The following is a 25,065-nucleotide window of genomic DNA, read 5'->3' on the forward strand; positions in this document are numbered from 1 at the left end:
GATATTTTGCAAAAACTGGAATTTACTAAGTGGTAATAAGGAGCTTAGGGAGTTTGTCGGGGTTAGACCGACATGTGTATTTAGAAGAGGCTCAAACTTAAAGAACCTCTTTGAGCACCAACATCTTCCCTTCATTGGAGAGTATATGTATAAATGTGGCAGGTGTAAATTCTGCCCTTATATTCTTGAAGGAAGTGAATTTACGATCAACAATATGAAGGTGAAAATACCTGGTAGATGCTGTTGTGTCAGTGAGAAAATAGTTTATTGTGCATTATAGGTTCATAGGTGTGTACTAGGCTAATGGCCCTGGGTCTTTACAAGGTTAGCCCATAGGATTATCCTGGCATCATGCCACCCGACCTTAGTTCCCAGTGTCTCTGTCGATTAAAGCCAATGGAGTGATCCCTGGGGTGAATTTTCTATTTCCCATCCACTCATCAAGAATTCTCTTGAAGAGGGCCAGTGAGGTGCTCTGCTTGACATGTATGGGAAGTCTATTCCATAGCATGGGCAGTCTCTGGGTTATGAACCTGTCCCTCCAGCATGCTCTGTTGATTATGGTAATGAGGTTGAGGTCTCTGGAGCGTGTGGTGAGGAGGGATTGAGATTTCTTTAGATGTAGCATTTCTAACAGAGCTGGGTCAGACATGGCTTTGTAAGTCAAGCAGAGATCGCCTCTAAGTAGGCCATATGAGACAGAGAATAGTTGGAGTTTTTTTAGTCTGTCCATATAGGACAAAGACCTAGGATCCTCTTTGTAAGGTACTTTTGCGGCCTCTGCAGTTGTTGCAGGTGTTTAGTGAGGTACATGCCGAATGGGGCATTGTACTCAATGATTGGCCTAATGAGGGAAGAGTAGATGGAGACAATGACTTCTTTCTTCCTGGATGCAAACCCTTACTAATGAGATATGCCACATAGGACTTTCTGACCACAGTTGCAATGTGACGGTCAAAAGAGAGGCTGCTGTCAACCTGTGTTCCCAAATCTCTTATAACGCCTTCTGTGTTCAGTGGACTACCATTGATGTGGTAATTCATGGGAACCAGGTTTTTCCCAAAGGGGATGACAACGCATTTTTTGGCATTGAGCTTAAGGCCATGGTTCTGACACCAGTCGTTTTGTCTCAGTGAGGCCTTTCTGTAGGATGTCAACATCACTCGGGGAGTTAATAATAGCTCCCAACTTGCAATCGTCTGCGAACTTTGTCAGCCAGAGTCCCTTTGTGTTGGCCTGGACTTCAGAGAAGTAGAGAGCAAACAGGAGAGGACCTAGGATCAAACCCTGTGGGACTCCACTCGTAACTGGTGGCATTCTGACTTGGAGTCAGCTACTTTCACATTGTGGGTTCTACCTGTGAGCCAGTTTGCAACCCACTTAGTGATGCCTAACTTAGTGAGTTTTTCTATGATTCCTGAGTGGGAGATGGTATCAAAGGCCTTGGCCAGATCAAGGTAGGCTGTATGAACCACCTTGCTTTCATCCACAGCTCTGGTGACTGACTCAAATAAGTCGACCAAGTTCAGCAGGCATGATCTACCCTTCCCAAAACCAAACTGTGTGGGATCCAGAGTTTGGAGAGTCCATATATCCTTGTTTATTAGGTCCATGATGATGTGCTCCATAGCTTTGCATATCAGACTCGTCAGGCTAATGGGGCGATAGTTCCCAGGGTCTGTAGTCGCTCCTCCTTTGATTAGAGGGATGACTGTAGCAGTGCGCCATTTGGTATGGACAAAGCCTGAGGTGAGACTGTGATTGAACAGGGCACACAGGTGAGGTGTCAGTTCACTCTCTAGTTCATGTAGAACACAGCCAGGGATGTTGTTACTTCTTACAATGTATACTTCTATCTAATTGTAGTGTTTAACTATTTTAATGTTTGGGAGCTTTTCTCCCCGGGCCTCTACTGAAAAGGGATATGTATCCAGCTGGACTAGCCCGGTCAACAAATGTAAAATAAAATAAAATAAAATAAAATATTGTCAGGTCCCATAGAAGCTGTATTCTTGGCCTTGGACAGTGCTGTTTTAAACTGTGCAGCAGTAATACTGGGTGCCTGGCAATCTACTGGTATTGTGACTGATTTCTTGGGGAGAGAGGGGAAAAGCTGGCACTGAATCTGTCAGACAGTACATTGGCAATATCTGTTGGCTTGGTATAGGAGGTACCATTGTGCAGTAGCTCAGAGCAAGTCTGGGTATTGCCGTGGAGATTCTTTACATAACTAAAGAAGGCCTTGTGGTTTTCTTTACTATTTGCTGCAATTCTGTTTTCATAGCTAGCTTTAGAGGATTTGATGAGGGATCTAAACTTTTTATTGAAGCTGATAAGGGAGTTTTTCCAGTCTTGGGACTTCACCTCATTCCGCATCATTTTCCTGTTTATGTTTTTATGTAGGGAAGACAAAACGTAAACTTAAAAACTGGACTTGGGAACATTTGAGAAAGATCAGAGATTGTTGTGAAGTTAATGCACTAGCAAAGCATGTCACATTAAATCCAGGACATATGTTTAAATTTATTGTACTAGACGTCGTATCTGTATAAGAGGTGGTGCACGGTCCTACTTTTTGGAAAAAGTAGAATTGCAATTATACCTAAAGTCTTTATATTGGACAGATCTAAACGAAAGTCTTTCTTTTACTAGTCTTTTAAAACTGAAAGCCCTCATAAGATAATCTTCCTATTGTATTTTAAATAGTATTTATGTTGGATTTTAGTGTGTATGCATTTATAACTTAGCTTTATTAAGTAATATTTCTTAATTTTGTGTTTTTTTTTAATATAGTGTATTTACACACACACACACACACACACATATATATATATATATCTATATACATATATATAAGTAGGTGGTGTGTTTATACTTTTGGGAACTCAACTTGGGCTCCAAGACAGGATATGATGTCATCTTTTAGCAATATAAAATTGGTGTAACGTGCTTTTGCTGTTTCTGATGAAGTTCCTGATAAACTAATTGCTTGGGATGAAAGCGCTTATTCCTTCAATAAATAATATATTGTGTGGACTTGCTACTTGCTGCTTCCTGCCTGCAGTTGCTTCATTTTGGATTTCGTGTTTTTTTCTTGCTCTCTGTTAGACTGTTTCGACGAAGTCGACTAAGTTTAACAGGCATGATCTGCCTTTGACAAAACTGTGTGGGGTCAAGCGTTTGAAGGTTGCTACTGTCCTTATTTATAAGGTCCATGATGACGCATTCCATGGCCTTACAGATCAGGCTAGCTGGGCCTATAATTGCCTGGGTCAGTGGACGCTCCACCTTTGTGCAGAGGGATGACAGTGGCTGTCCTCCATTCAGCTGGGATGAAGCCGGTGCTCAGGTTTTGGTTGAATAGGTTCATGCCCAAGTTCATATAGGATACAGCCAAGAGATATTATCAGGTCCCATAGAGACTATTTTTTGCCTTTGAGAGGGCATTAAGGACTTGCTCCCTGGTGATGAGGGGAGGAGGGCAGGTGCTAGGGATGTCCTGGTTTACTGATGGGGGGAACATGGGGGTGATACTTTCACTGAACCTGTTTGCCAGTAGGTTGGCTATATCAATGGCGTTTTGTGTATGTGGTGTTACTGACCACCAGTTCACAGCAGATTTGGGTGTTGCCTTTGAGATTGCAGACATATGTGAAGAAGGCCTTGTGACTGTCCTTGGTGGATGTGGCAAATCTGGACTCGAAGTTAGCCTTAGAGGATTTCACCAGTGATCCTATTTGCTTATTCAGACAAAGCAGAGATTGCTTCAAACTTGGCAACTGCTCCTTTTTGGCGTTGGACAGCAATTTTTTCCTTCTATTTTAGAGTTTGTTTATTGCTGCTGTCCACCAGACAGGTTTACTCTTCCTTGAGGAAGATGATTTGGTCCTGTCAGGTATTGCTGACCCCATACAGCTATGTAGGTGTTCATATAGTTTTTTGGTGTAGGCTGGACATTAGTGCTAATTCCAACTGAAGGGACGGTGGCTGTGAAGCAGCTTACAACTGCTCTGAGGAGATTGCAGTCAGCTTTGCAAAAGTTTTTTCGTTTGACCCCTGACAGGGGGGGGGGCAGGGGAGATGGTGACTTCAAAACTGATCGTTTTATGGTCAGAGCTTACCAAACAGGATGACACTGTAGGAGTGCTACAGTGGCTACTCATGTTGGTTAGGACCAGGTCCAGGATATTTTCACCTCTCGTAGGGGTGATGACTAGCTGATTCAATGCATTGGCGAAATCGAGGAATCTCTGGGCGTTCATGTTTGGGCTAGAATAGGTTTTTCACTCTATGGTTGGGTAGTTAAAGTCAGCCAGGATCAGGGCAGAGGGTTTAATCTTGATGGATTCAAATAAGTCCATGAGTCATAGTTGGGGGGGGGGGGGTCTGTAGCTAGCTATGATTTGAATAGGTGTTTTGTCAACAGTTAACTGCACTTGGAGTGTCTCCTGTGCATCATACTGTTTGACCAGCCTGGAGATGTGTATGTCTTTTGAAAAATATTGAAACTCTACCTCCTTAGGCTTTGTAGCCCTTCATTTGGGGTCTGAAAGTATGGTAGGATGAGTAACCTGGTAAGGCTGGGGTGCTCTCCACAGCTTTGAATCAGGTTTCAGTGACTGCACAAATGTCAGTATCCTCCAGGGCAAGGAATGCTTGCAATGAGTGCAGTTTCATGCTAAGACTCCCAGCATTTAGCAGCATGACCTTTAAATTTTGTTTATAAGAATTTTTCATGTTAGTAATTTTGTGCTCATGACTTTGCCTAAAAAAGGTACTATGGGGGAGGCAAGAGCCTTTCCCAAAAGCCCAAGGGAGACTGATGAAGACCACCTTTGGCAAAGCATCGTGGTCTGTCAATCATGTCCTCTCAGGCTGTTAGATACTTGGAATCACACCAGAAACTAAGCCAATTCTTAAAGTCAATCATTTTATGTTTGTATTGAGGTATCATTCTGGGTGATGGTAGGATGCTACTTAAGGCTAGGGACATACCTGCCTGGGACACATATTCAGCGAGCTCAATCATGTCTCTACACAAAATAAATGAATGCAGCTTGAATTAAATGACCCCAGAAAAATGAAGAATAGTCAACAACACAGTTCTCTGTTGGTCTTCCTAATATAGTAACGAGCAAATTTCACAAATTGCTAAATATATGACATGGGCAGTGTGACAGTTCGCCTTTACCTTAAAATTGTACTCCCTACCAGTATCTGGATGTTTAAATTTATCCGATGTATCTATCCATGCACATTGGTTACATTTAGAGCATGGTATGGTACCATAGTGCTCCCCTACATTATCCATCTTTTTTGGGCCATAACATAAAAGTCTTTTCAAGCATTTCTGGTTCTTAAATAAAAAAATGTGGTTCTTTTCCCACAATTTCACGTATTTGTGGTTCTTGTGTTAGTATGGGCCAATACCTCTTAACTACTACTTTCATTATATTAACATTACTAGCATAAGTGGTGGATAATGTTACTTTATTCCTTTTAGGATTTTCAAAATTATTATGTCCTACCTCTCTTTCTGAGAAATATGGTTTTCCTTTTGTTTCCCTTAATAATGAAACCTCATTAACTACACCCTCTATATATCTCTACTCTTATAATTTCTTTTCTTAAATTTTTTGCTAAGCTCATCAAGTTCATCATAAAATGTATCTTGTTCTACTGTTAAATCGGGATACTCTGAGAGCTTGCCCCTTTACCACGTTTCTAAAAACGTGGTGTGGGTGCATATGTTCACGGTGAACATGTGTTTCTATAACAATCCTTTCTATACACCTTTGTCAACCATTCTCCATTGAGATTTCTTTGTACCCTATCATCAAGAAAATCCATAGTTGTAGTTGAAAATTTTAAATCAAATGTCAAAAAAGTAGTACTTTTATTTAGTGTATCATGAAATTTAATTAATTCTTGCTCTGTGCCATGCCAGAGAAAAAACAAATCATCTACATAGCATTTATAGAACTTGACTTGTGGCCATTCATTACATAATACATATTTTTGTTCCCAAGTGGCCATAACTATGTTAGCATAGCTATTTGCGCTGGGGGTGCCCATGGCCACACCCTTCTTTTGATGGTATAACTCATGGTCAAATATCATTATGTTGCTAGTCAGAATCACTTCCATTAATAAACATATTAATTCAATGTGAGTCCCTACACAAGTTTCTTTCACTAAATATTCTCTTAACATTTCTATGCCCAAATTGTTGGGTATGGAGGGAAATAATGAATTCACATCCATTGTTACTAGAAAAATGTGATCTTTCATATACGTATTCATTTTAACATGTTCAAATAAATCAACTAAAAATTGCTTTGTATCATTTAAAATGGTAGTGTTATTGTTGATTAAATGTCTTAAGTTGCTTTTCTACATACATGGATATAGGCTCGGTAAGCCAGCCCCTCCCTGAGACGATGGGTCTCAAGGGGGAGGGGGGGGGGTGGCTGGATCTTTATGCTTTATGTACCTTAGGAATCCCATGTATAACTGGTATTATAGGATGAGGTGTTATAAAAAAGTTATATAAATCATAAGTTATCCATCTATCCATTAAACAAGCATATAACAATTCAGCAACTTTATATTTCATTATCTCCACTTTATGCATATCAATGACGGTATATACAATTCTATCTGATAACATGGATTTCATTTTGCTATTATAAAAATGTTTGTCCACTACTACAGTGGGGCCTCCTTTATCAGCCCCTTTGATTACTATACTTTCATCACTTTGTAGTGATTTTAACGCTTCATGTTCACCCTTAGTTAAATTATTAACCTTAAATTCTGACTTCTCATTATTAAATCTAGCATGCAATTCTTTTTCACATAAATTCATAAACACTTCTATCATAGGATGGTTCAAGGGCATAAATGCACTAGGTCTTTTCAAAGAATTTTTATCATAATTATCATGGTCACCAAACATCAGATTTAATTGTACATTTCTAGAAAATGTTTTAATGTCTATAATACTATCTGTAAGCTCTGACTTTTTTAAAGGGATGAATGACAAACCTTGGTTTAAAAGACTCACTTCATCTCGTGTAAGAGACTTGGAAGAAATATTCCAAACTAACTGGTCTTCCATTGAGAATGTGTCCAATGTTTCTTTGCGATTCGTTTCTCCAGAGATTCGTTGGCCCTTTCGCTTGAAGCGCCCCCTGCTCATAGATCTGCCCCTCATTTCCATCATTTGCATATGCAGCAATTTGATGGGTAACAACTGAAAAGATGAAGAAGCAGGGGCAATAGAGCATGTCGGTTGATTCGAAATGTTATTCAAGTCTATTACTTCAATGTTCTGTCCATTCTTGTCGGAATGGGCATAGTGCTTACATTTCTAACTTCTGATTCCTGTGTGTTAGACAATACAAGCATATTAGATGGCAAAACAGTATTCTTAGGTCTCGCGCCTAACAATTCATGTTGAACTGGCACCGTTTTCTGTTCGGACTGGGTTGTCACTATAGGTTCAGTACTTCTCTCATCTCTTAAGGTGGAATGTTCTTGTTCACGTATTCTCTCATGTGCCCTAGGCCATACGAAAATGTGGCCTGCCTTAAAATCTTTACGATCTCTCTGAAGTTTGCTTAGTTTCTGCCTAAGCAACTTATTTTCAAATAACAAAGCGGAGTCTGAGACAGATGACAATTTACTATGAACCAATTCTCCAGGATATGTATGAATAAACTATTTGGATCAAACTTCTTGGATTTATTTCTACGTTGAACTCCTACCTTTGTGTATGAACCCTGGAAGTTTTTTGTGTTGTCAATCATGTCTCTCTTCATATAGTCCAGAGAGGTATGTCTCAAGTCATTCACACTAACATGGACTATGACAAGTCAGAACAGTACCTGTTGCTAGTGCGTGCGTGATATGGTGGATTCCAGCACCTGACAAGCAATTTACTATTTACTGTGACTTTCTCCTTGTCTAGCCTGGTGAGGGGAACATCTGTGTGTCTCACGACTAGTATGTTGGGCTTGTGGTTGGGCCTTAGAGGCTATGAGACACTGACGTATGTACTGTGTGTGATGCTTGGTGCTGTGGGTTGTGATGTGCGTGTGCATTTTTGCTTCGGAGGCCTCTTTTGTTTAGGTATTTTTTTTGAGAACCCCCCCGCATATGTAGGAGTGTGTTGCACAGACGTGGGTGGTGTTAGAGGTGTGGTGTTCGCAGTGGTTGTGCAGACAACCTCAGTGGCAGATGTACTGGCTTGTGACTGAAACAGCAAGGATTCTAGGTTCTTAATGCAATTGCATCTCTCACATATTGTGCTCCTAAGTGGTAGTAGTAGAGGGTTGTCTGTTTACATAAGGCAGTTGCTACACTGTCTCAGGATGCCCATATCAACCAGACTAGCAGGAGAAACCATAGGAAATTGTCTGTCCATGGTTATCAGAATCTGTGAAAGAGAGGTCGGATAGTAGAATGGGCACCATCTGAGGAGAGAACCTATAGGTGTGAGTAGGGCTGGATAAAATCAATACAGTAGCTGCAGGCGAGGGCCTCACTCACACAAGTGCAGGTAAAGGAAATAAATGCAACTGCGATACCACGCAAAGGGTTAAAACAGCATAGCGGCAGTGCACAACGGGCAAACAAGCACAGACCCACACAAATGCTGGGTTTAAATACCACAAAAACGAAAGTAAAATAGAAACACTGGAATTGATCAATCAACTCTTGTCCCTGAGCTCTTAGCTCAGCACCCTATGCCAGACCAGTTCCAATCAGTTCACTTACTCCCACGAAGTGCAGGCAGGCCCTGGTTAACACAAGATGGTGTAGCAGGAAAAGTACAGTTGCAGTCATCACACTTGGGTTATCTGCCTACAGGTAGCTCTCAGTCGGCCCGAACACCGCAGATTTAGTATTTCTGCGTCAGTTGCTGTCACTCCAGGACTGATGTCAGGCAGTCAGGGGTATAAAAACAGGCAGCCAACGCCATTACATCAGTTTTTTTTGCTCCAAATGTCAGGAGCCCCCAATAGGGAGCTAAGTTATGGTGGGGGAAAACACCACCAGTAAAAAGTAAATACCAATACCAATTCTCTGAAAAGGGGGGGGGGGAGTAGTAGAAAGCATTGAGAGTTTAGAGAGAGAGAGAGAGAGACAGAAACCAGGGGGGTGGAGGGAGGGAAACCAGGACTGCAACAGTGAATATACTTGAACATTTACATTTATGGTAAGTGTACACAAATGTACTATGTTCTTCATGTTTGACTGTTGCAATCATCACACTTGGGTAGATTCCCAAAGCTGAAGAAGGGTGGAGGCACTCACGAAGAGTTAGGGCTGGCTAGAATGCCTTGCAGGACTGCTGTTGCAAAACCTGCCCTGGATTTGGAAAAGATAGGCAGGTGGCAATGCTTGGTGAAGGTGTGAACAGAAATCCAGGTAGCAGCTTGTAAGATGTCCCTGGTAGGGACTCCCCTGAGGAATGCTGTAGAGATAGAAGTTGCCTTAGTGGAATGTGTACTGACCTGCAGAGGGGTTGGTTTCCCATGGTGCTTGTAGCAGAAATGGATGCAATGTGCTATACATTTGGAAACTGTTTGCTTTGAAATGGCCTTGCCCTCTGCCCCTGTTGCAAAGCTGACTAGTAACTGGTCAGATTTTCTGAAGGGCTTAGTCCTATCAAGGTAGAATCTGAGATGTTAGTCCTGAATGAAACCCTGTCTGCATGGAAAATAATGAAGGGTTCCACAGCCATAAGTGCTTGTAGCTCAGACACTCTTATAGCTGAAGTGATGGCCAGAAGCAAGGCTGTTTTCCAAGACAGGAATTTTAGCTCTGCTGACACTGCAGGCTCAAAAGGGGGTAGCATGAGCTTTTCCAGTACAAAGTTAAGGTCCCAAGCAGGGATGGGTGCTCTCCTTGGCGGCCTTAAGTTGTCTGCCCCTCTCAGGAACTCTCTGATAAGAGGGTGAGAGAAGAGAGGTGGCTTAGTGTTGTAATGAGCCGAAATGGCAGAGGCATGGATCTTAATGGAGGAGAAGGATAGGCCTCTGTGGAGTAGATCTGCTTAGTAATCCAGGATTAGAGGCAGGGAGGGCAGGGTTGTGTCCTCTCCTTTAGATTGAATCCAGTAGCAGTACCTTTTCCACTTATCAGCATAGGATTTCCTTGTACTTGGTCTTCTGGCTTCAAGGATGACGTCCAGCACCTGCTTACTTAGGCTGGTTACTGGGGGAGAATTCAAGGAATACGCCAGGATGCAAGGTTTAGGGTTTGCAGTTGCAGATGCAAGATCTGTCCCCCCTGCTGAGAGGGCAGGGTTGGGTTCTGGTGTAGGTGCCAGGGTGGCACCAGTGACAAGCTTTGCAGGAGTGGGTACCAGTGTTGGCGTGGCCAGTCCAGGGCAATCAGAATTGTCCTTGGTCTGTCCCGTCTTATCTTGAAAAATACTCAAGAGGAGGGGAAGAGGGGGAAAGGCATAGATTGAGAGATTTACCCACTGGAAGGATAGGGCATCCACTTTCCAGGCCCTGCTGTGAGGTGTCCTGGTGCAGAATCTGCTGAGCTGGTGATTGTAGGGGGAGGCAAAGACAGCCACCTCAGGGGTCCCCATTTGTGAAACAGAAGGTTGAAGGTTCTGGGTTCTAGTTACCACTCGTGTGGGTCTAGAAGATTTCTGCTTAAATCGTCTGCCAGTGAGTTTTGTCTGCCTGGCAGGAATTGAGCTTGCAGATGGACCAGCAAGTCCAAGGCTGTGTTCCACAGTGCCATGGCTAGCCTGTAGAGTAGGTAAGAGTGGGTTCCCCCCTGCTTGCTGATGTACCACATAACTGTGGTGCTGTCTGTTTTTATTAGCAGGTGTCCTGGAGAGAGAAGGGATCTGAAAGCTGTCAGAGCGTGTTGCACAGCTAGCATATCTTTCTGGTTGATGTGCAGATGCATTTGATTGGGCTACAGTGGCCCTGAATGCACTTGACATCCATGTGTGCCCCCCCCCCCCCAGGCACAGTCTAATGTGTCTGTGGTTAGGGTCTGAGCGGCGTGGGTTTGGTAAAGGGCAGTCCCTTGTTGAGGTTGCATGCTGCTGCCCACCAAAGGATCTCTGTCCTTAGATGGGGTATTATGGAAATGACAGTTTCCAGGTCCTGAGAATGTTGGCACCAAAGACTTTTTAAGTACCATTGAAGTTTCCTCATATGCAGTCTGGCATACAGAATTAGTAGGATGCATGAGGCCATGAACCCTAGGGCCTGCAGGATTTTCCTTGCGGATAGCTGGGTTCTGGTGGCCATTTGAGTAAAACAGCCTGTCAGGCTTGTTTTTCTGGAGTGAGGAATGCCATCTGGGATGCTGTGTCCAAGCTTGCTCCCAGGAATACAATCTTTTGACCGGGGACTAGTTTTGATTTCCTTTCATTGATGGTGTACCCCAGGGAGGTTAGAAGGTTTTTTACAAATGTCAGGTGCTGCAACAGCATTTCCTGATTGTCTGCCTGAATCAGGCAGTCATCCCAGTATGGCTAAATTTGAATATTTCTCTGTCTGCAGTAAGCAATGGCTGGGGTCAGGCATTTTGTGAATACTCTGAGAGCTGTGGATAAGCCAAAGGAAAGTGTAGAGAACTGATGATGCATAGATCCTGCCCTAAAGCTTAGATATTTTCTGCATTACTCCCTTATAGGGATGTGCAGATAGGCTTCTTTTAAGTCTAGGGTGACTAACCAGGCATCCTTGGCTAGCATAGGTAGAAGCTGCTGCTGCAGGGTGAGCATTTTGAATTTTGGTACCACCAGGAAGGTATTGAGAATGGAAAGATTCAGGATTGGGTGCCAAGTGCCCTCTTTTCTGGGTACCAGGAAAAGTCTGGAACAGAACCCTTGACCTATCCACTCCGCAGGAACAGGATGAATTGCCCTTATAGAGAGCAGGGATTGGACTTGGTTTTGAGCCTCTGCCCACTGGTTTAGAGGGACGTCTGGGAACCCTTTTGGGGTTGGTGGTAAGTGGAAGTAATATTTGTACCCCTGGGATACAATGTTGAGGACCCATTGGTCTTTGGTGATGGGAATCCAGTTTTTTGCATGAAGGGCAAGTTTTCCCCCTAGGGGCACAAGCAGTTGGGCAGAGGAGGGGAGTGGAGTTGAGCAGACATTGGGAATTCTTTCCAAAAGGGGGTGGTTTAGCACTCCCTGGTTTAGAGGTGGAGGAACTCCAGTGCTTAGATCTCTCCATACCCTGAGACTGTAGTCTGGGTGGTCTGTTTCCCCTGGGTCTAGTTTGAGATGGCCTTGAGGGGCTGGAAAGGACCAATGTTTCGAGGGACAATGCCTACTGAATCTAGAAGGCTGTACTTGCAGGAATTCTTTGTCAGCACAGATTTAGCTTTTTCTTCCATCTTTTTAAGAACTATTCTGCTTTGGTGCTAAACAGATTGTCCTTGTTCAAAGCAGCATCTAGTAACTTGGATTTGATATGATCTGGCAAGGTCTGTTCCTTAAGCCAAGCATGCCTCCTCAGTACAGAACCAGTGACTGCTGCTCTGCAAGATGCTTCTAGGGCGTCAAAGCCACACTGTGATGTATTCTTACTGACTTGGTTTGCAGAATGCATAAGCTCTTTCAATTCTATATTTTCTGCACAGTCTGTAAAGGTAGCTATTTTTTTGCTTAACAAGTTCCAAAATATGTTGTTGGCACTTCAGCATGTGAAGCTGACAATTCAAAGCCCTAATGGCAAGAGTTGCAGAGGTATATACTTTCTTACCCCATCTGTCCAAAGCTCTGGAATCCCTGTCCGAAACTGTGGTATTCTTAGCTGTAGTTGCCTTGATACCCTTAGGCCCCTGGGAAATGATCTCTGGGTCAGCAGTAGGATTTCTGAAAAGAAATTTGAAAGAGTCAGGTACTCTGTAGTACCTGTCTGGTTTCCTAGGGGCAGGGGGTAAAAAATCAGGAGTAAGACTGGATTCCATAAAGACATCATCAACAACTTCCAGGACTGGTGGTATTGTTAAAGGCCTGTGGTGTGGCAAGTCTAGAAATTCTCTGAGTCTCTTTTTGGACTGAGGGTAATCTTGGCATTGCCAGTGGAAATGCCCCCTTAAAGTATGCAAGGTTTCACCAAAAGAAAAATCCTCTGGAGGAGAGGCAGAGGGAATTGGTTCCTCTGCATCAGAATCCTCATAAGCAGATAAGGGCATGTCTTCATAATCAGAAACCTCAGAGTCGTAGAACTCTTGGTCTGTTGAAGCTGCTGGGGACTGGTCTCTTTCTCTTAGCAGGGAAAGCTGACTTCCCCTAATTAGTATAATAAGGTCTTCTGCCATTCTAAGCATTTTATTTTGTGACAAGGGAGCTGCATGCGCTTTGGTCATCGGTTTTCTAGGCGTAGCGCATACTCTTGGCCTTAGAAACTTGGTAGTTTTAGACAGAACTGAAGTAGTCAGTTTGTGTCTAACATCAGTAGTGAGAACTTCCTCAGAAGCCGGTGTTTGCTCAGCAGCTCCAGACCAATCCAAGGTAGAGACATCCGCCAGTTACATAGTCGAAGAAGAGTCTCACGGCATACCGGACTCCGAACGGGTCTCGGTAGAGGCCTGTGAATCCACTGAAGTGGGCATCAGGGGCTGCGAAAGTGCCTCACTGAGTACCGCCCAACTGGTGACTAGCTTAACGGAAGCATCGCTGGCAGCTTTTAAACCATGCAGTCTGTCTCTGTCTTTATCCATACTTTTTTTGGACAATCGGTAGCCTAATGGCTTACCAAAGTCATTATGGAATACGGAGATCGAGAACAAAAGTATTTAGCGACAATAAGGGCCCGAAGACTAATGGTTTGGGCATTGAACAAGGCAGAAAACCGACAGCGAGGTATGTCGTGGTCTGGGCCTAGACAGGTGACACAGTAAGAATGAAAATCTCTGTGTGGTATCTGCTTTTCCACAGGCAAGAAAATGTACTTTTTTCTGACATTGGTTAGAGCAAGAAAAAAGGATCCCCAATGGGGTACTTCGCTTTAGAAGACTTCAGGATGATTCATCAGGTAGCGGCCGACCAGCACTTCCAAACTGCTTCTGCTTCTCGGAAAGAAAGACTGATGTAATGGCGTCGGTTGGCTGTTTTTATACCCCTGATGACCTGATGTCAGTCCTAGAGCGACAGCAACCGATGCAAAAATACTAAGTCTCTGGTATTCGGGCCGACCGAGGGCTACCTGCAGGCAGATAACCCAAGTGTGATGACTGCAACAGTGAAACACGAAGAATATCACAGGAATCACACAAACAGATCTGAATACAGCAAAACCTGTAACCAGACTATGCTAAAGATATTTAAATTCTGTTTAGGTCAATTTAACACAGGAAAACAGATACACAATTAAATATAACAGTGGCAAACAAAAGCAAACTGATTTAAATAAATTAACCAATTAACCAATAAAAAAGCTCAAAACTGAGCCCTGTTCCAGCAGTCTTCAATCAGACAAGTTCTAACTACACACTCCTGCCACTAGGGTGCAGGACAACCCTCTCCAAAAAAGATGGCCTGGATTAGTGCTCAAGTTACACAAACAAAGCTAGATTCAACAGGTCTGAATTTTGCTGATGAGATATCCACAAAAGGTGCTAATTTCTGTCTGTCCTGTTTAGATTCTGGCTAATTCTTATTTTGTTACCATGCCATATGAGTTTCCATTTTCTCTTCAGTGCCAAAAGTATCTTGGACACATCTTGATACTTTAAACGTTTTGCATATATTTGCCTGGGTTGGTCTGCAGTTAGGGAGGATTTTAATGCCCAACAGTAAAAATGTCCTTTGCAGATGAGTCATTGCCTAGGATGTCTGTGAAGATCTTGTTAAGAGTCGGTATGAGTGAACATTGTTCAACTGTTTTCAGGAGTACTTTAATAATTAAATTACTGCGTTGACTCCTCGCCTCTAAATCCATCAATTTGTCATTTATAATCCTGTTATCTTTACTGTTTGTCTGAACATTCTGAGTGATTTAGGCTATGTCATCTTCTCGTGCCAACATTCATGACTCACAGATCTCCATCCTTTAAACAATGTCATTTAATGCAATTTTGTCTAATAAATGTTGGACAGCTTGTTGGAGAGTTAGGAGAGCCACTTTTAGTTCATCTAATGTGAAGGCTTGGTCCAGTTTGGTCATGGGGTATTTTCTGACTTCTTTGTTACGTGATCTAGATCTTTTACTTATGTTATCCTTCTCAGGAGCTTGCAGTGCACATAATTTGGTTTTGGTAGTTTGTAGGTTCATGGATTCATTTCTGTCGACCATAATTTTAAATGTTTGTACTCAGTACTGTGCAAAGGTCTTATTTTTAGGAATACAAGTCGTTTATTTTAGTATTTATTTTTGTAGAAACAATTTTCCAGAACAATGAAACGTGGTTACAAGTTGCCAGCAGTTTCTGTGAGCAGGTAAAATGATATACTCACAGCGGTTTTCAGTGTAACTGGCTATTTAGAAAAGAAAAGAGCACACCCGATACAGCAGAGTTGCTTAGGATATTTAGCTTGAAGAATTCAATCTTCGCATGCCAGTAAAAATAAAGCGTACTGATAAAACTTAGAGGAGCTGCACCAAGGAGATGTTCACACAAACGTGGCCATATTAGTTCCTCCCGGCATTTAACTTTGAGGGTCCCAACATTAAGAAACTCAGAAGACCCTGAACTACAATAATGTATAAATGTGAATCAAAATTAAATGAATCGTGGAAAAACAGCCTACAGCAAAATGCAATAGTGTACGAGTGTGCCATAATTAAACTGAATGCTCTACAAATTATTACACCATGTTTCTGTGCATACAATTTACAGTTATGTGAAACAATAAATGAGGTAATTAAAAAAAAGGCTGCAACTCAGACGTACACTGCATCCTAAATTGATATGGTTGTTTTACTAAACTTACTTCTGGATCACATTCACACATTGCTTCTCCTAGTTCAGAGTCCAGCCCACCGGTGTAGGTGTGTTCAACCTTTGCTCTGGCTCCAGCCTGTGGTGAAGGAATGTGCTGAACACACATGTCCACAAAACCTTGAAAAGACAGAAAGACAAGTAAAATGCTTCATAAAGAATTTAAAAGCATGACTTGTTTTAACTCAAAGAATCTTTTACAATCCTGACACAAAAGAAAAACTTCATGCATATTGCATCTTTAAACAACACCTGTGAAAGCAGATGAAGCTGTGAGTTTTCCATTCCTTCCACGCTTTTGCATTCATTCACCGTATACCTTCTCAACATGTATCCTGCCTTCTACACAGTGAGGCATTGTAACCCGCTAGTGAGAAGGTAAATTTTGGCCTAAAAGTCAAGACTTCTGCAATACATGTCAGTGAAGTGTTAAAGACGGCAATTCTAGTCAATGACCACCACGGTACCTCAGTCACCTTCCATACTTGGTTTGCTGGGTAGCCTTGCCTTTTGTTGTGGTTCAACTTTCAAAAGAATCTGTTCAGAGATTAACACATTCCACAATTTGCCACTCGACTCAAGAAGCCCACCAGCACCAATACTCCCTGACTGACATATTTAAATCCATTCTCTCTCCTGGCTTGTTTCACCCTCAAGTCAGAGGAATACTGACAAACCAAAGGGATTTACGTGTCTTACACTGTACTACACAAGAGTGGAGATGCTTTTTTTTTTAGCATTATGACAATTTCCAAAGATAATGTTATGCGTTATATAAATTTGTAACTTTACACAATAAATACTAAAAGAAAAATACTTCTGGACCTCTTGGAATTTTAAAGAGTATCAAGTCCATTTTATGCCATCAAAAATAATATATTTCACAAATGCTTTCCTTCATAATATTTTGTACGTTTTATTACTCAGTTCAACATGATTTGCATATTTTTCACTTGCATCCAGCAAACATGTTACATAATGGTCAGTGCTCATAATAGTAGCTACAAAAAATATAAAAAAAGTCATTAGCAAAGTATCTACCACACAGCAAGTGATGATTCCTTGAATTCATAATCAAACGTACAGTATCAAAACCTGAGAGATATGAGGGTGAACAGAAAGACCTGTGTTTCTCCTTATTCCCATACCTATTCACCCACTCCCCTTCAAGCATATGCACATCCCTGTCAGCACAAAAGGTATGAGTGGAACGTTTCTTACTATACGTGGGTATATACAAGCTAGGTGGTCAGTCTGTTGTCTGCTCTGTCACATCACTTGCAGTATTTGAAACACCAGGTGACATTCAGAAATCATGTACTGCACTACATGAAACAGCACGATAAGTGGCATCATGCAGAATAGGGTGACTCAGACACATGCCCAGTAAGTGCATTAGCTTAGAATTAGTCCAGTATGCATTACATGCAAATGGCCACATAATAACAGGCAAGAGAGTGCCAAAATGCTAATGACAAAATCGGAAACTGTAGAGTGATCCAGAAATGTATAAAGTTAGATTGATGAGCTGTGCTGAGCATTTATTCTGAAAGCAGTTTTTCCCCAGTGTACAGCAGCACTAACTACAACATGATGCTTGGTTTAACATCACTGACCAGCATTTGTTAGTGATCGCCTTAACAGCCAATGTCCACAATGTTCCAAGTCGTCACCCTTCCACATTACAGATGGGTATGTCAGCTGCTAACATACAATCACCTCAATGAGACCATGCTGACCTCTACCATGCAGCCAGAGATGCCATACAGGCATCAGTAGATGTGTTGCTGTCTTCACATGGAATAATGGGGGAAAGGGAAAAATACCTATTCCAGTAAACACAAAGGTTTGTGTAGCATTAACCATCCTTGCTGAACTGTCTTTTTAGTTTCTGACAGGGGACACATTAAGAGTTCTGCAGACATTAGCCCTGATGTAATGCTACAGCATGTGGAAGAACATATTCAGTTCTCACAGACAGCAGAAAAAAATAGTTGTATTAGGAACTTGGCATAAATGTAGGTGGTTCAAGGATATTCACTGTTGCAGTCCTCACTTTTTAAATTCCAGCCTGCAGGCAGTTGACTGGCTGGCTGGCATGAATTCCACAATTGCCATTTCCTCCCCGGGCCTTGGATGTCACCCTCCCACTACTATGTAAGGGCTGTCACCCTCCTACTACTATGCAAGGGCAGTAATGGCATATGAAGTGCATCAGGTGGTGCCATCTTCAGATCTTTCTTGCTCTGGCTAAAGGCAAGTTAGAAGATCCTGGCAGCAAAGCCCAACTTCACCAGATGGTAACGGTTTTCTGTACTCCAGGTCCACTCCAGAGATCCTCAATCTTGATCTACAGGCAGTAGGCTCAAGTAAAAAGGAGGGAGGGTGGCCAGGAAGGGAAGATGCAGGAAATGTTCTAGAGTGTCACTCCAATCCAGGGTATAAAGGATGAGAAATAGTCAAAAGAAAGATGGGTGTAGGAAGTAGGGTACCTGGACTGAACACAATATACTTGAAAATCAATGTTTATGATATGTTCCTAACACAACTGCACCACATTCATTGCAGTGTTCATTGTGTCAGTCTTAACATTTGGAAGCATTGCCAACACACAGACAAAGGCTAGTTGGAGACATGAAATTAGGTAATGAGCCCCTGCAAAACAGTGGCAAATGATTCCCTAGCCCCACAGGCTAGCCCTAAATTGTAATCCCTAGAGACGTGGTGAACAGAGGTCAGAGCTGCTGCTTCCAGAATAGATTGCCTGCTGACTCCTCCAAGGAAAGCTGTGGTGGCTGCACTGCCTTGACTGGAGAAGGCTCTGACATGCCCTGGAACAGATGTGCCACAAAATGTACAGCAGCATGAAATGCAATGAGCATGCCATTTTAAGAGCTTGCTTATTACTGGCTTTCCCTCACTCCTCTTTGCTAATAAGGCAAAATGCTTATTTGTTTTTCTGAATTCTTTAGCCCTGCATAAAAAAAGCCTCAGCTGTTTGTGCACATTGAGGGAATGAGAGTTCTCCCCCTCTTTGTTCTGTGGATTGGGAAAGAAAATTGTCAAATGAATGGCTTAGTTACGGGACAGCTCAGAAACTACCTTAGGCATAATAAGTTATGGAAGAAAACTAGAAGGGTTCTCTGCACGCTGAAATCTGAAACTCTGAGATCCTTCTAATAGTGGTAAGAGTCACCAAAAACAGTATTTTCCAGGATACAAAAACGCACATGAGCACAAATATGTTTCAAAAGGTCTTGGGGTCAATTTTTCTACGACATAGTGAAGATCTCCTGGTAGAGCAATCTATTTTCCTGGTGACCTAAGGTGCAGGACCTCCTTATGAAAATGTAACTGAAGGCCTGGAATACAGCGGTGGGTCCAATTGTATACAGGCTGAAATGCAGAACATGTAAGATAAGCCAGTTTTATAAAGATCTGAGAGATTTTCCAGGACCACTGACATTTAACTGTATATGAGCTTAAATTCACCCGAGGGAGAATCTTTTCCACTTAGATTGGCAAGATATTTTAATGTCTGGTTCCCTAGTCTCCTTCATAATATTTAACAAGTCATCAGAATACATGTGTCTACCTGGAATTAATGTGAACTCTTCTAAGCTGTCAACTTTAGAATGCCCAGGCTGTGGAGCATTAGTGGCTTGTTTTGTGTTAGAAGGTCCACATGCTGAGACTATACCTTCCAATTATCCTTTGCCAAGCTGCGAGAAAGAAAACCAGTGCTGTCTTGCTTAAAAGTCAGATACCAGAATAACTTTTGACCGTTCTTCCCTGATGTTTAGGTGTGCCCTGGGGGATCAAGTGTGTAGGAGGGAAAGCTTAAAGGAAACAAAACTCTCCAATTCAGGGAGAATGCTTTTATCTTTTGGAGTTGTTGTTCTGTAACTGAGGGCCTATCTGACTTCTGCTCAGGTTCATGGGTGTTTACTAGGTTAATGACCACAAGAGCCTTTTTAAACCTAGCCATGCATCCCAAACTTCTGACAAGTTCTGATACCCTTGATAAGTGTAAGCAGGGGCTTGAGAGATGAAACATTTACAAGCTAGGGCCTGGGAGATGAACCATTTACAGGTTGCTGTGTCCATTAGAGACACAGGTACCAAACCAGGGATGAATTTCCTGTTTCCCATCCAATTGTCCAGGTTGCACTTGAACTACACCACAGAGGAACTCTGCTTCACATAAACGGGGAGCCTGTCTGCTAATAAATTTTATTGCCACTGGTGAAGTGTTGACAGCAGCTTATGTACTGACCTGCTGCACTAGACACTCCACCAGATGACTATACCTGTGGCACTGCTGGAACACAGCTGTCATTCCCATCACCATGCAAAACACACACTGCTGCATATCAACTGTATACATGGACTACGAGCAGACACATACCTTGTGGGGCAGTTTGTCATTGCTGCAGCTCTGATGTACCAGGAGGATGATAAAACTCAAAATTCTCATTTGAGGTCTTCAAGGAACATGAAGTCATCAGATCAGGGTCATACCCTATCCCCAAACCATTCATCCATTAAACTAAAACTGTTAGTCTTCCTAGTGGTAACTGGTAGAACATTCCACATTCTACCTGCTCTACGATTAAATGAGTTATTTTTCCATACAGTCCTTGGAACTGGAAAACTACTACAGCATTGCTGTTCCATGTGTTAAATGCATGCTTTATAAATTCCTCACTCAATGTTGCACACAAAAATCTCTTGGGATAATATTTGTACATGCATACTAGTTCCCCCTAACTAATCTGTAGCTTACTGCAAATAAAGAAAGCTTCTCAGGTCTATCCTTACATCTGACATACATAAGCACTTGACTAGTACAGGACTTCTGTAGCCTTTCAAGCTTCTGATTCTGTGAGCAGTTATTCATACAAACTGCTGCACAGTACTCAATATTAGGTCTTACAGCAGATGCAGGTAGGGGTAATAACACCTTCTCATCCTTAGTGGATATGTAGAGTAGAAACTCACATACAACACAGTGTCACTTCTTAATAATGACAGATGCATGTTTATTAACTTCTGTTGCCCAAGTCCCTTATTTTGTCCTCACTAGATAAGACATCACTTAACGCTTAGGGATAACCTGGGTTACTGAGATCAAAATGCAGAACCTCAGACTTTTAAGCATTAAGTGCCATTTAACACAGACCAATTATTAAGTGCATCCAGGAACTCCTGCAACCTTGCGTGCACAGTTCTACTACTCATTATTAACCCTGTGTCAGTGCTGTCTACAAACTTATTCATCCAGGTACTGCACTGTAGGGGAAATTCAAACATAAATATACTAAATAAAAGGTTCAAGGACCAGCCCCTAAAAGGTCAGCTCATGACTAATGAAAAAACATATAATGTATGATACACGTTATCTATGCATTTCATTTTAATTGAATCATCTTTCAACTCCTTCAACAGTGAATACGTTTATGTCTAATACCTTATGAATGTAATTACACTGTCCTGTAGCTTTTGTACCAGGACTTGCAATGGGAATGGACTATGTCCAGCTGGAACTTTCCTGTCAACATTTATTCAATCAGTGATGATCTGTTAAATCTAATTCAGAGTCATGAGGGCACAGATGTTTATATATGCAGTCAGTGACCAAGAGGCATAGCAAATAATGGATGGAGTACCAGGCAATCACAGCATGTATGAGCACAAATACATGTAACTACTGGCAACATTACAGGATTACCAATTCACCTACAGCACATCTACAGGATACAGGAGGAAATCAAAGCACCCAACAAAAACAAGTGGATAAATGGACAATGTGCAGAATCTGCAGAGACAGCACCACACCTGAACACCAAACTTGAGAATCAAACACTGTCAGGCAGCAACGCTAACTTCTGCACCAATGTGCTGTTCTACGTATAGAGTACTAGGTTAGCTGCCCTGACCATTTTAAGCCCAACCAACTTCCCTTTTTGTGCACGAAATAACCTATCCTATTTGGTATTTATCAATGCACACTAATAAATAAGTCTTTTAAGAGCTAGTCAGTTGAAGCTTTTAGAGTGGGGATGGGACAGTTTAATTCAGCTGAAAGCATTCATCCTTGCAGACAGACTCCTTAACAAAGTAGATAAACAAGCAGTGATACTGTGGTGTCCAGTCCAAGTGCATTCCCCCTCTACTTTTTTTTTATATTTACTACAGTTAGACTCATGGTCTCTATCAGGACTATCAACAAAGGACATCTATAAGCCTTGTCCCTGGAATAGGCGAGCAGGCTGACAGCTGTTTATTAGACTCATCTTATGGTTAACAATTGCACTGATAAAAGCCCTTTCTTAAATGCAAGCTGCCAGCAGGACAGGAAGACTCCATTTCACTATGCCACTGCTCTGGGTTTGCTTAGAATACTCCGCATAACTTTCTCTGTCCTAAATACCATCAGCCAGTTAGTTTGCCTTATTCCTTGCACTTATCATTTTGTTTAATTTTATGCACACTAAAGAAAGCACAGTTGTGTACACATACTATAAATGCAGATGTTCGAGTGTATTCACTGTTGCAGTCATCACACTTGGGGCTATCTGCCTGTAGGTAGCCCTCAGTCGGCCCGAACCCTAGAGTCTTGGGATTTCTGCGTCAGATGCTGTCACTTCTTCCATGACGTCAGGGGGTATAAAACATGCAGCTGACGCCATTACATCAGTTTTTCTTGCACCAGATGTCAGGAGCCCCCAAAATAGGAAGCAATTACATGATGTGGAACACCGCCAGTAAAAAGTAAATGCCACTGTTATAAGATAAGGCCAAAAAAAAAAAAAAGCTAGGTAGAAAGTATTGAGAAGTCAGGGGGCTGGAGGGAGAGTAAAACCAAGACTGCAACAGTGAATACACTCGAACATCTACATTTATGGTAAGTGTACACAACTGTACTATGTTCTTTGTGTTTCACTGTTGCAGTCATCACACTTGGGTTGATTCCCAAAGCTGAGGAAGGGTGAAGGCAGTCAAGAAGCATTAGGTCATTGTGACATTTTTCCATAGGGGGGGTGTCTTACTACTTCCAGCTTTGGAAGTGGGAGCCCCCCACTGCTTAGGCCTGTGTGTAGCCTGAGACTGTAACCTAGGTGATCTGCCATTCCTGGGTTTGGAATGAGAGGGTCTGGAAGAGACTGGAAAGGACCAACTCTTAGAAGGCCAATGCCTACTGAATCTGGGAGGCTGTACTTGCATTAATTCTTTAACAGTTTGCATAGATTTAGCTTTTTCCTCCATCTTTTTAAGGACTTCTTTTGCTTTGTTGCCAAACAGGCAGTCTTGGTTTAAGGGAGTATCCAGTAATTTAGCTTTAACATGACCTGGCAAGTTTTGCTCCTTAAGCCAAGCATGCCTTCTAAGTACAGACCCAGTGACAGCAGCCCTACAAGATGCTTCTAAAGAGTCAAACCCACATTGCAAAGTATGCTTACTAACTTGTTCAACAGAATACATTAAATCCTGCAATTCTTTATGTTCAGCACAGTCAGCAATCAACATCATTCTCTGTTTAAGTAGTCCCAAAATATGCTGCTGATACTTTAACATATGAAACTGGCAATTTAAGGCCCTAATGGCCAAAGTAGCAGAACTGTATACTTTCTTACGCCATCTGTCCAAGGCCCTGGAATCTCTATCAGAGGGGGTAGGGATTTTGGCAGCAGTAGCCTTAATGCCTTTTGGTCCTTGGGAAATGCTCTCTGGATCCATAGTAGGATTCTTTAAGAGGAACTTGTGAGAGTCAAGTACTCTGTAATATCTATCAGGTTTTCTGGGAGCTGGAGGTAAAGTGTCTGGGGCCAGGCTAGATTCCAAGAAGGCATCATCTACAATGTTTAGAAAGTACAGTTTTGTACCTACCATAAATGTATTTGTTTGAGTGCTGATACAGCTGCAGTCATAACAGATGGGTTCTCCTGCCGTCAGGCGGGTCCTCGGTCGGCCGAATTCCAAAGTCTAGGTCCGGCGTCGGTTGTCGTCGCTTTCTTTCCTGACGTCAGTGCGACAGGGGTATATAAGACACAGCCGACGCCATTTTCTTCAGTCTTTCTTGCCCCAGATGTCAGGTGCCCCCAGAAGGAAGGCAAAATATATATATATATATATATATATATATGATATATAATCATGCAATACAATATAATCAAAAATCAGTAGTTGCAAGCAAATACACCATAGAAGGATAACCCAATCAGGTTGTAAGATGAGGAGTTAGCCACTAGGTCTGTACCCAGAGGGGAAGGAGGGAGGGAAACCTGGACTGCAGCTGTATCAGCACTCGAACATCTACATTTATGGTAGGTACAAAACTGTACTATGTTCATCGTGCATACAGCTGCAGTCATAACAGATGGGTAGAATCCCAAAGCTACGCACAGGGTGGTAGGCACTAGGTGGAACTGGGAGGAGCCAGAATGCCCTGCAACACAGCAGTGGCAAAGCCTGCTCTAGTTTTGGAGTATAAAGGTAGGTGGTAGTGTTTAGTGAAGGTATGCACAGAACTCCAAGTGGCTGCCTCCAAAATATCTTTGGTAGGGACTCCTCTGAGGAAGGCTGCAGAGGTAGCTGTGGCCCTTGTGGAGTGGGATCTGTTGCCTACAGGTACAGATTTACCATGAAAGGAGTAACAAAACCGTATGCAGTGGCCTATCCATTTCGAAATTGTCTGTTTGGAAATTGGCTTCCCTTGAGCTCCTACAGCATAGGACACAAAGAGTTGTTCTGATTTCCTGAAAGGCTTTGTTCTGTCCAAATAGTAACGTAGCTGTCTATGGATGTCTAAGGAATGTAGCAGTCTTTCCCCTTTGTTTTGAGGATTGGGGTAAAAGGTAGGTAAGTGTATGGCCTGATTTAAAGCTACCCTGGATACTACCTTAGGCATAAATGACGGGTTGGTTCGTAGGGAAACCCTGTCCTGATGGAAGATGAGAAAGGGCTGCAGAGCCATGAGGGCTTGTAGTTCCGCGACCCTACAAGCTGAGGTAATAGCCAGAAGGAAAGCTGTTTTCCAGGACAAATATTGCAAATCTGTTGAGGCAGCTGGTTCAAAGGGAGGCAATGATAATTTTTCTAGAATGTAATTAAGATCCCAGG

General features: G+C 42.4%; 1 protein-coding gene across 3 annotated transcripts in view; it reads right to left on the reverse strand.

The window, feature by feature from the left end:
- EFTUD2 (elongation factor Tu GTP binding domain containing 2) overlaps nucleotides 1-25,065 on the reverse strand; it is a 1,111,673-nt gene that overhangs the window by 477,753 nt on the left and 608,855 nt on the right. For all 3 annotated transcript variants that reach the window (XM_044055111.1, XM_044055110.1, XM_044055112.1), the window contains exon 15: nucleotides 15,935-16,062. In XM_044055111.1, the coding sequence (XP_043911046.1) occupies nucleotides 15,935-16,062 (128 nt within the window). The remainder of the gene's footprint in view (nucleotides 1-15,934; nucleotides 16,063-25,065) is intronic.

This window comes from Protopterus annectens, chromosome 13.part0 (genome assembly GCF_019279795.1).
Source record: "Protopterus annectens isolate FY-2018-M chromosome 13.part0, PAN1.0, whole genome shotgun sequence".
NCBI lineage: Eukaryota > Metazoa > Chordata > Ceratodontiformes > Protopteridae > Protopterus > Protopterus annectens.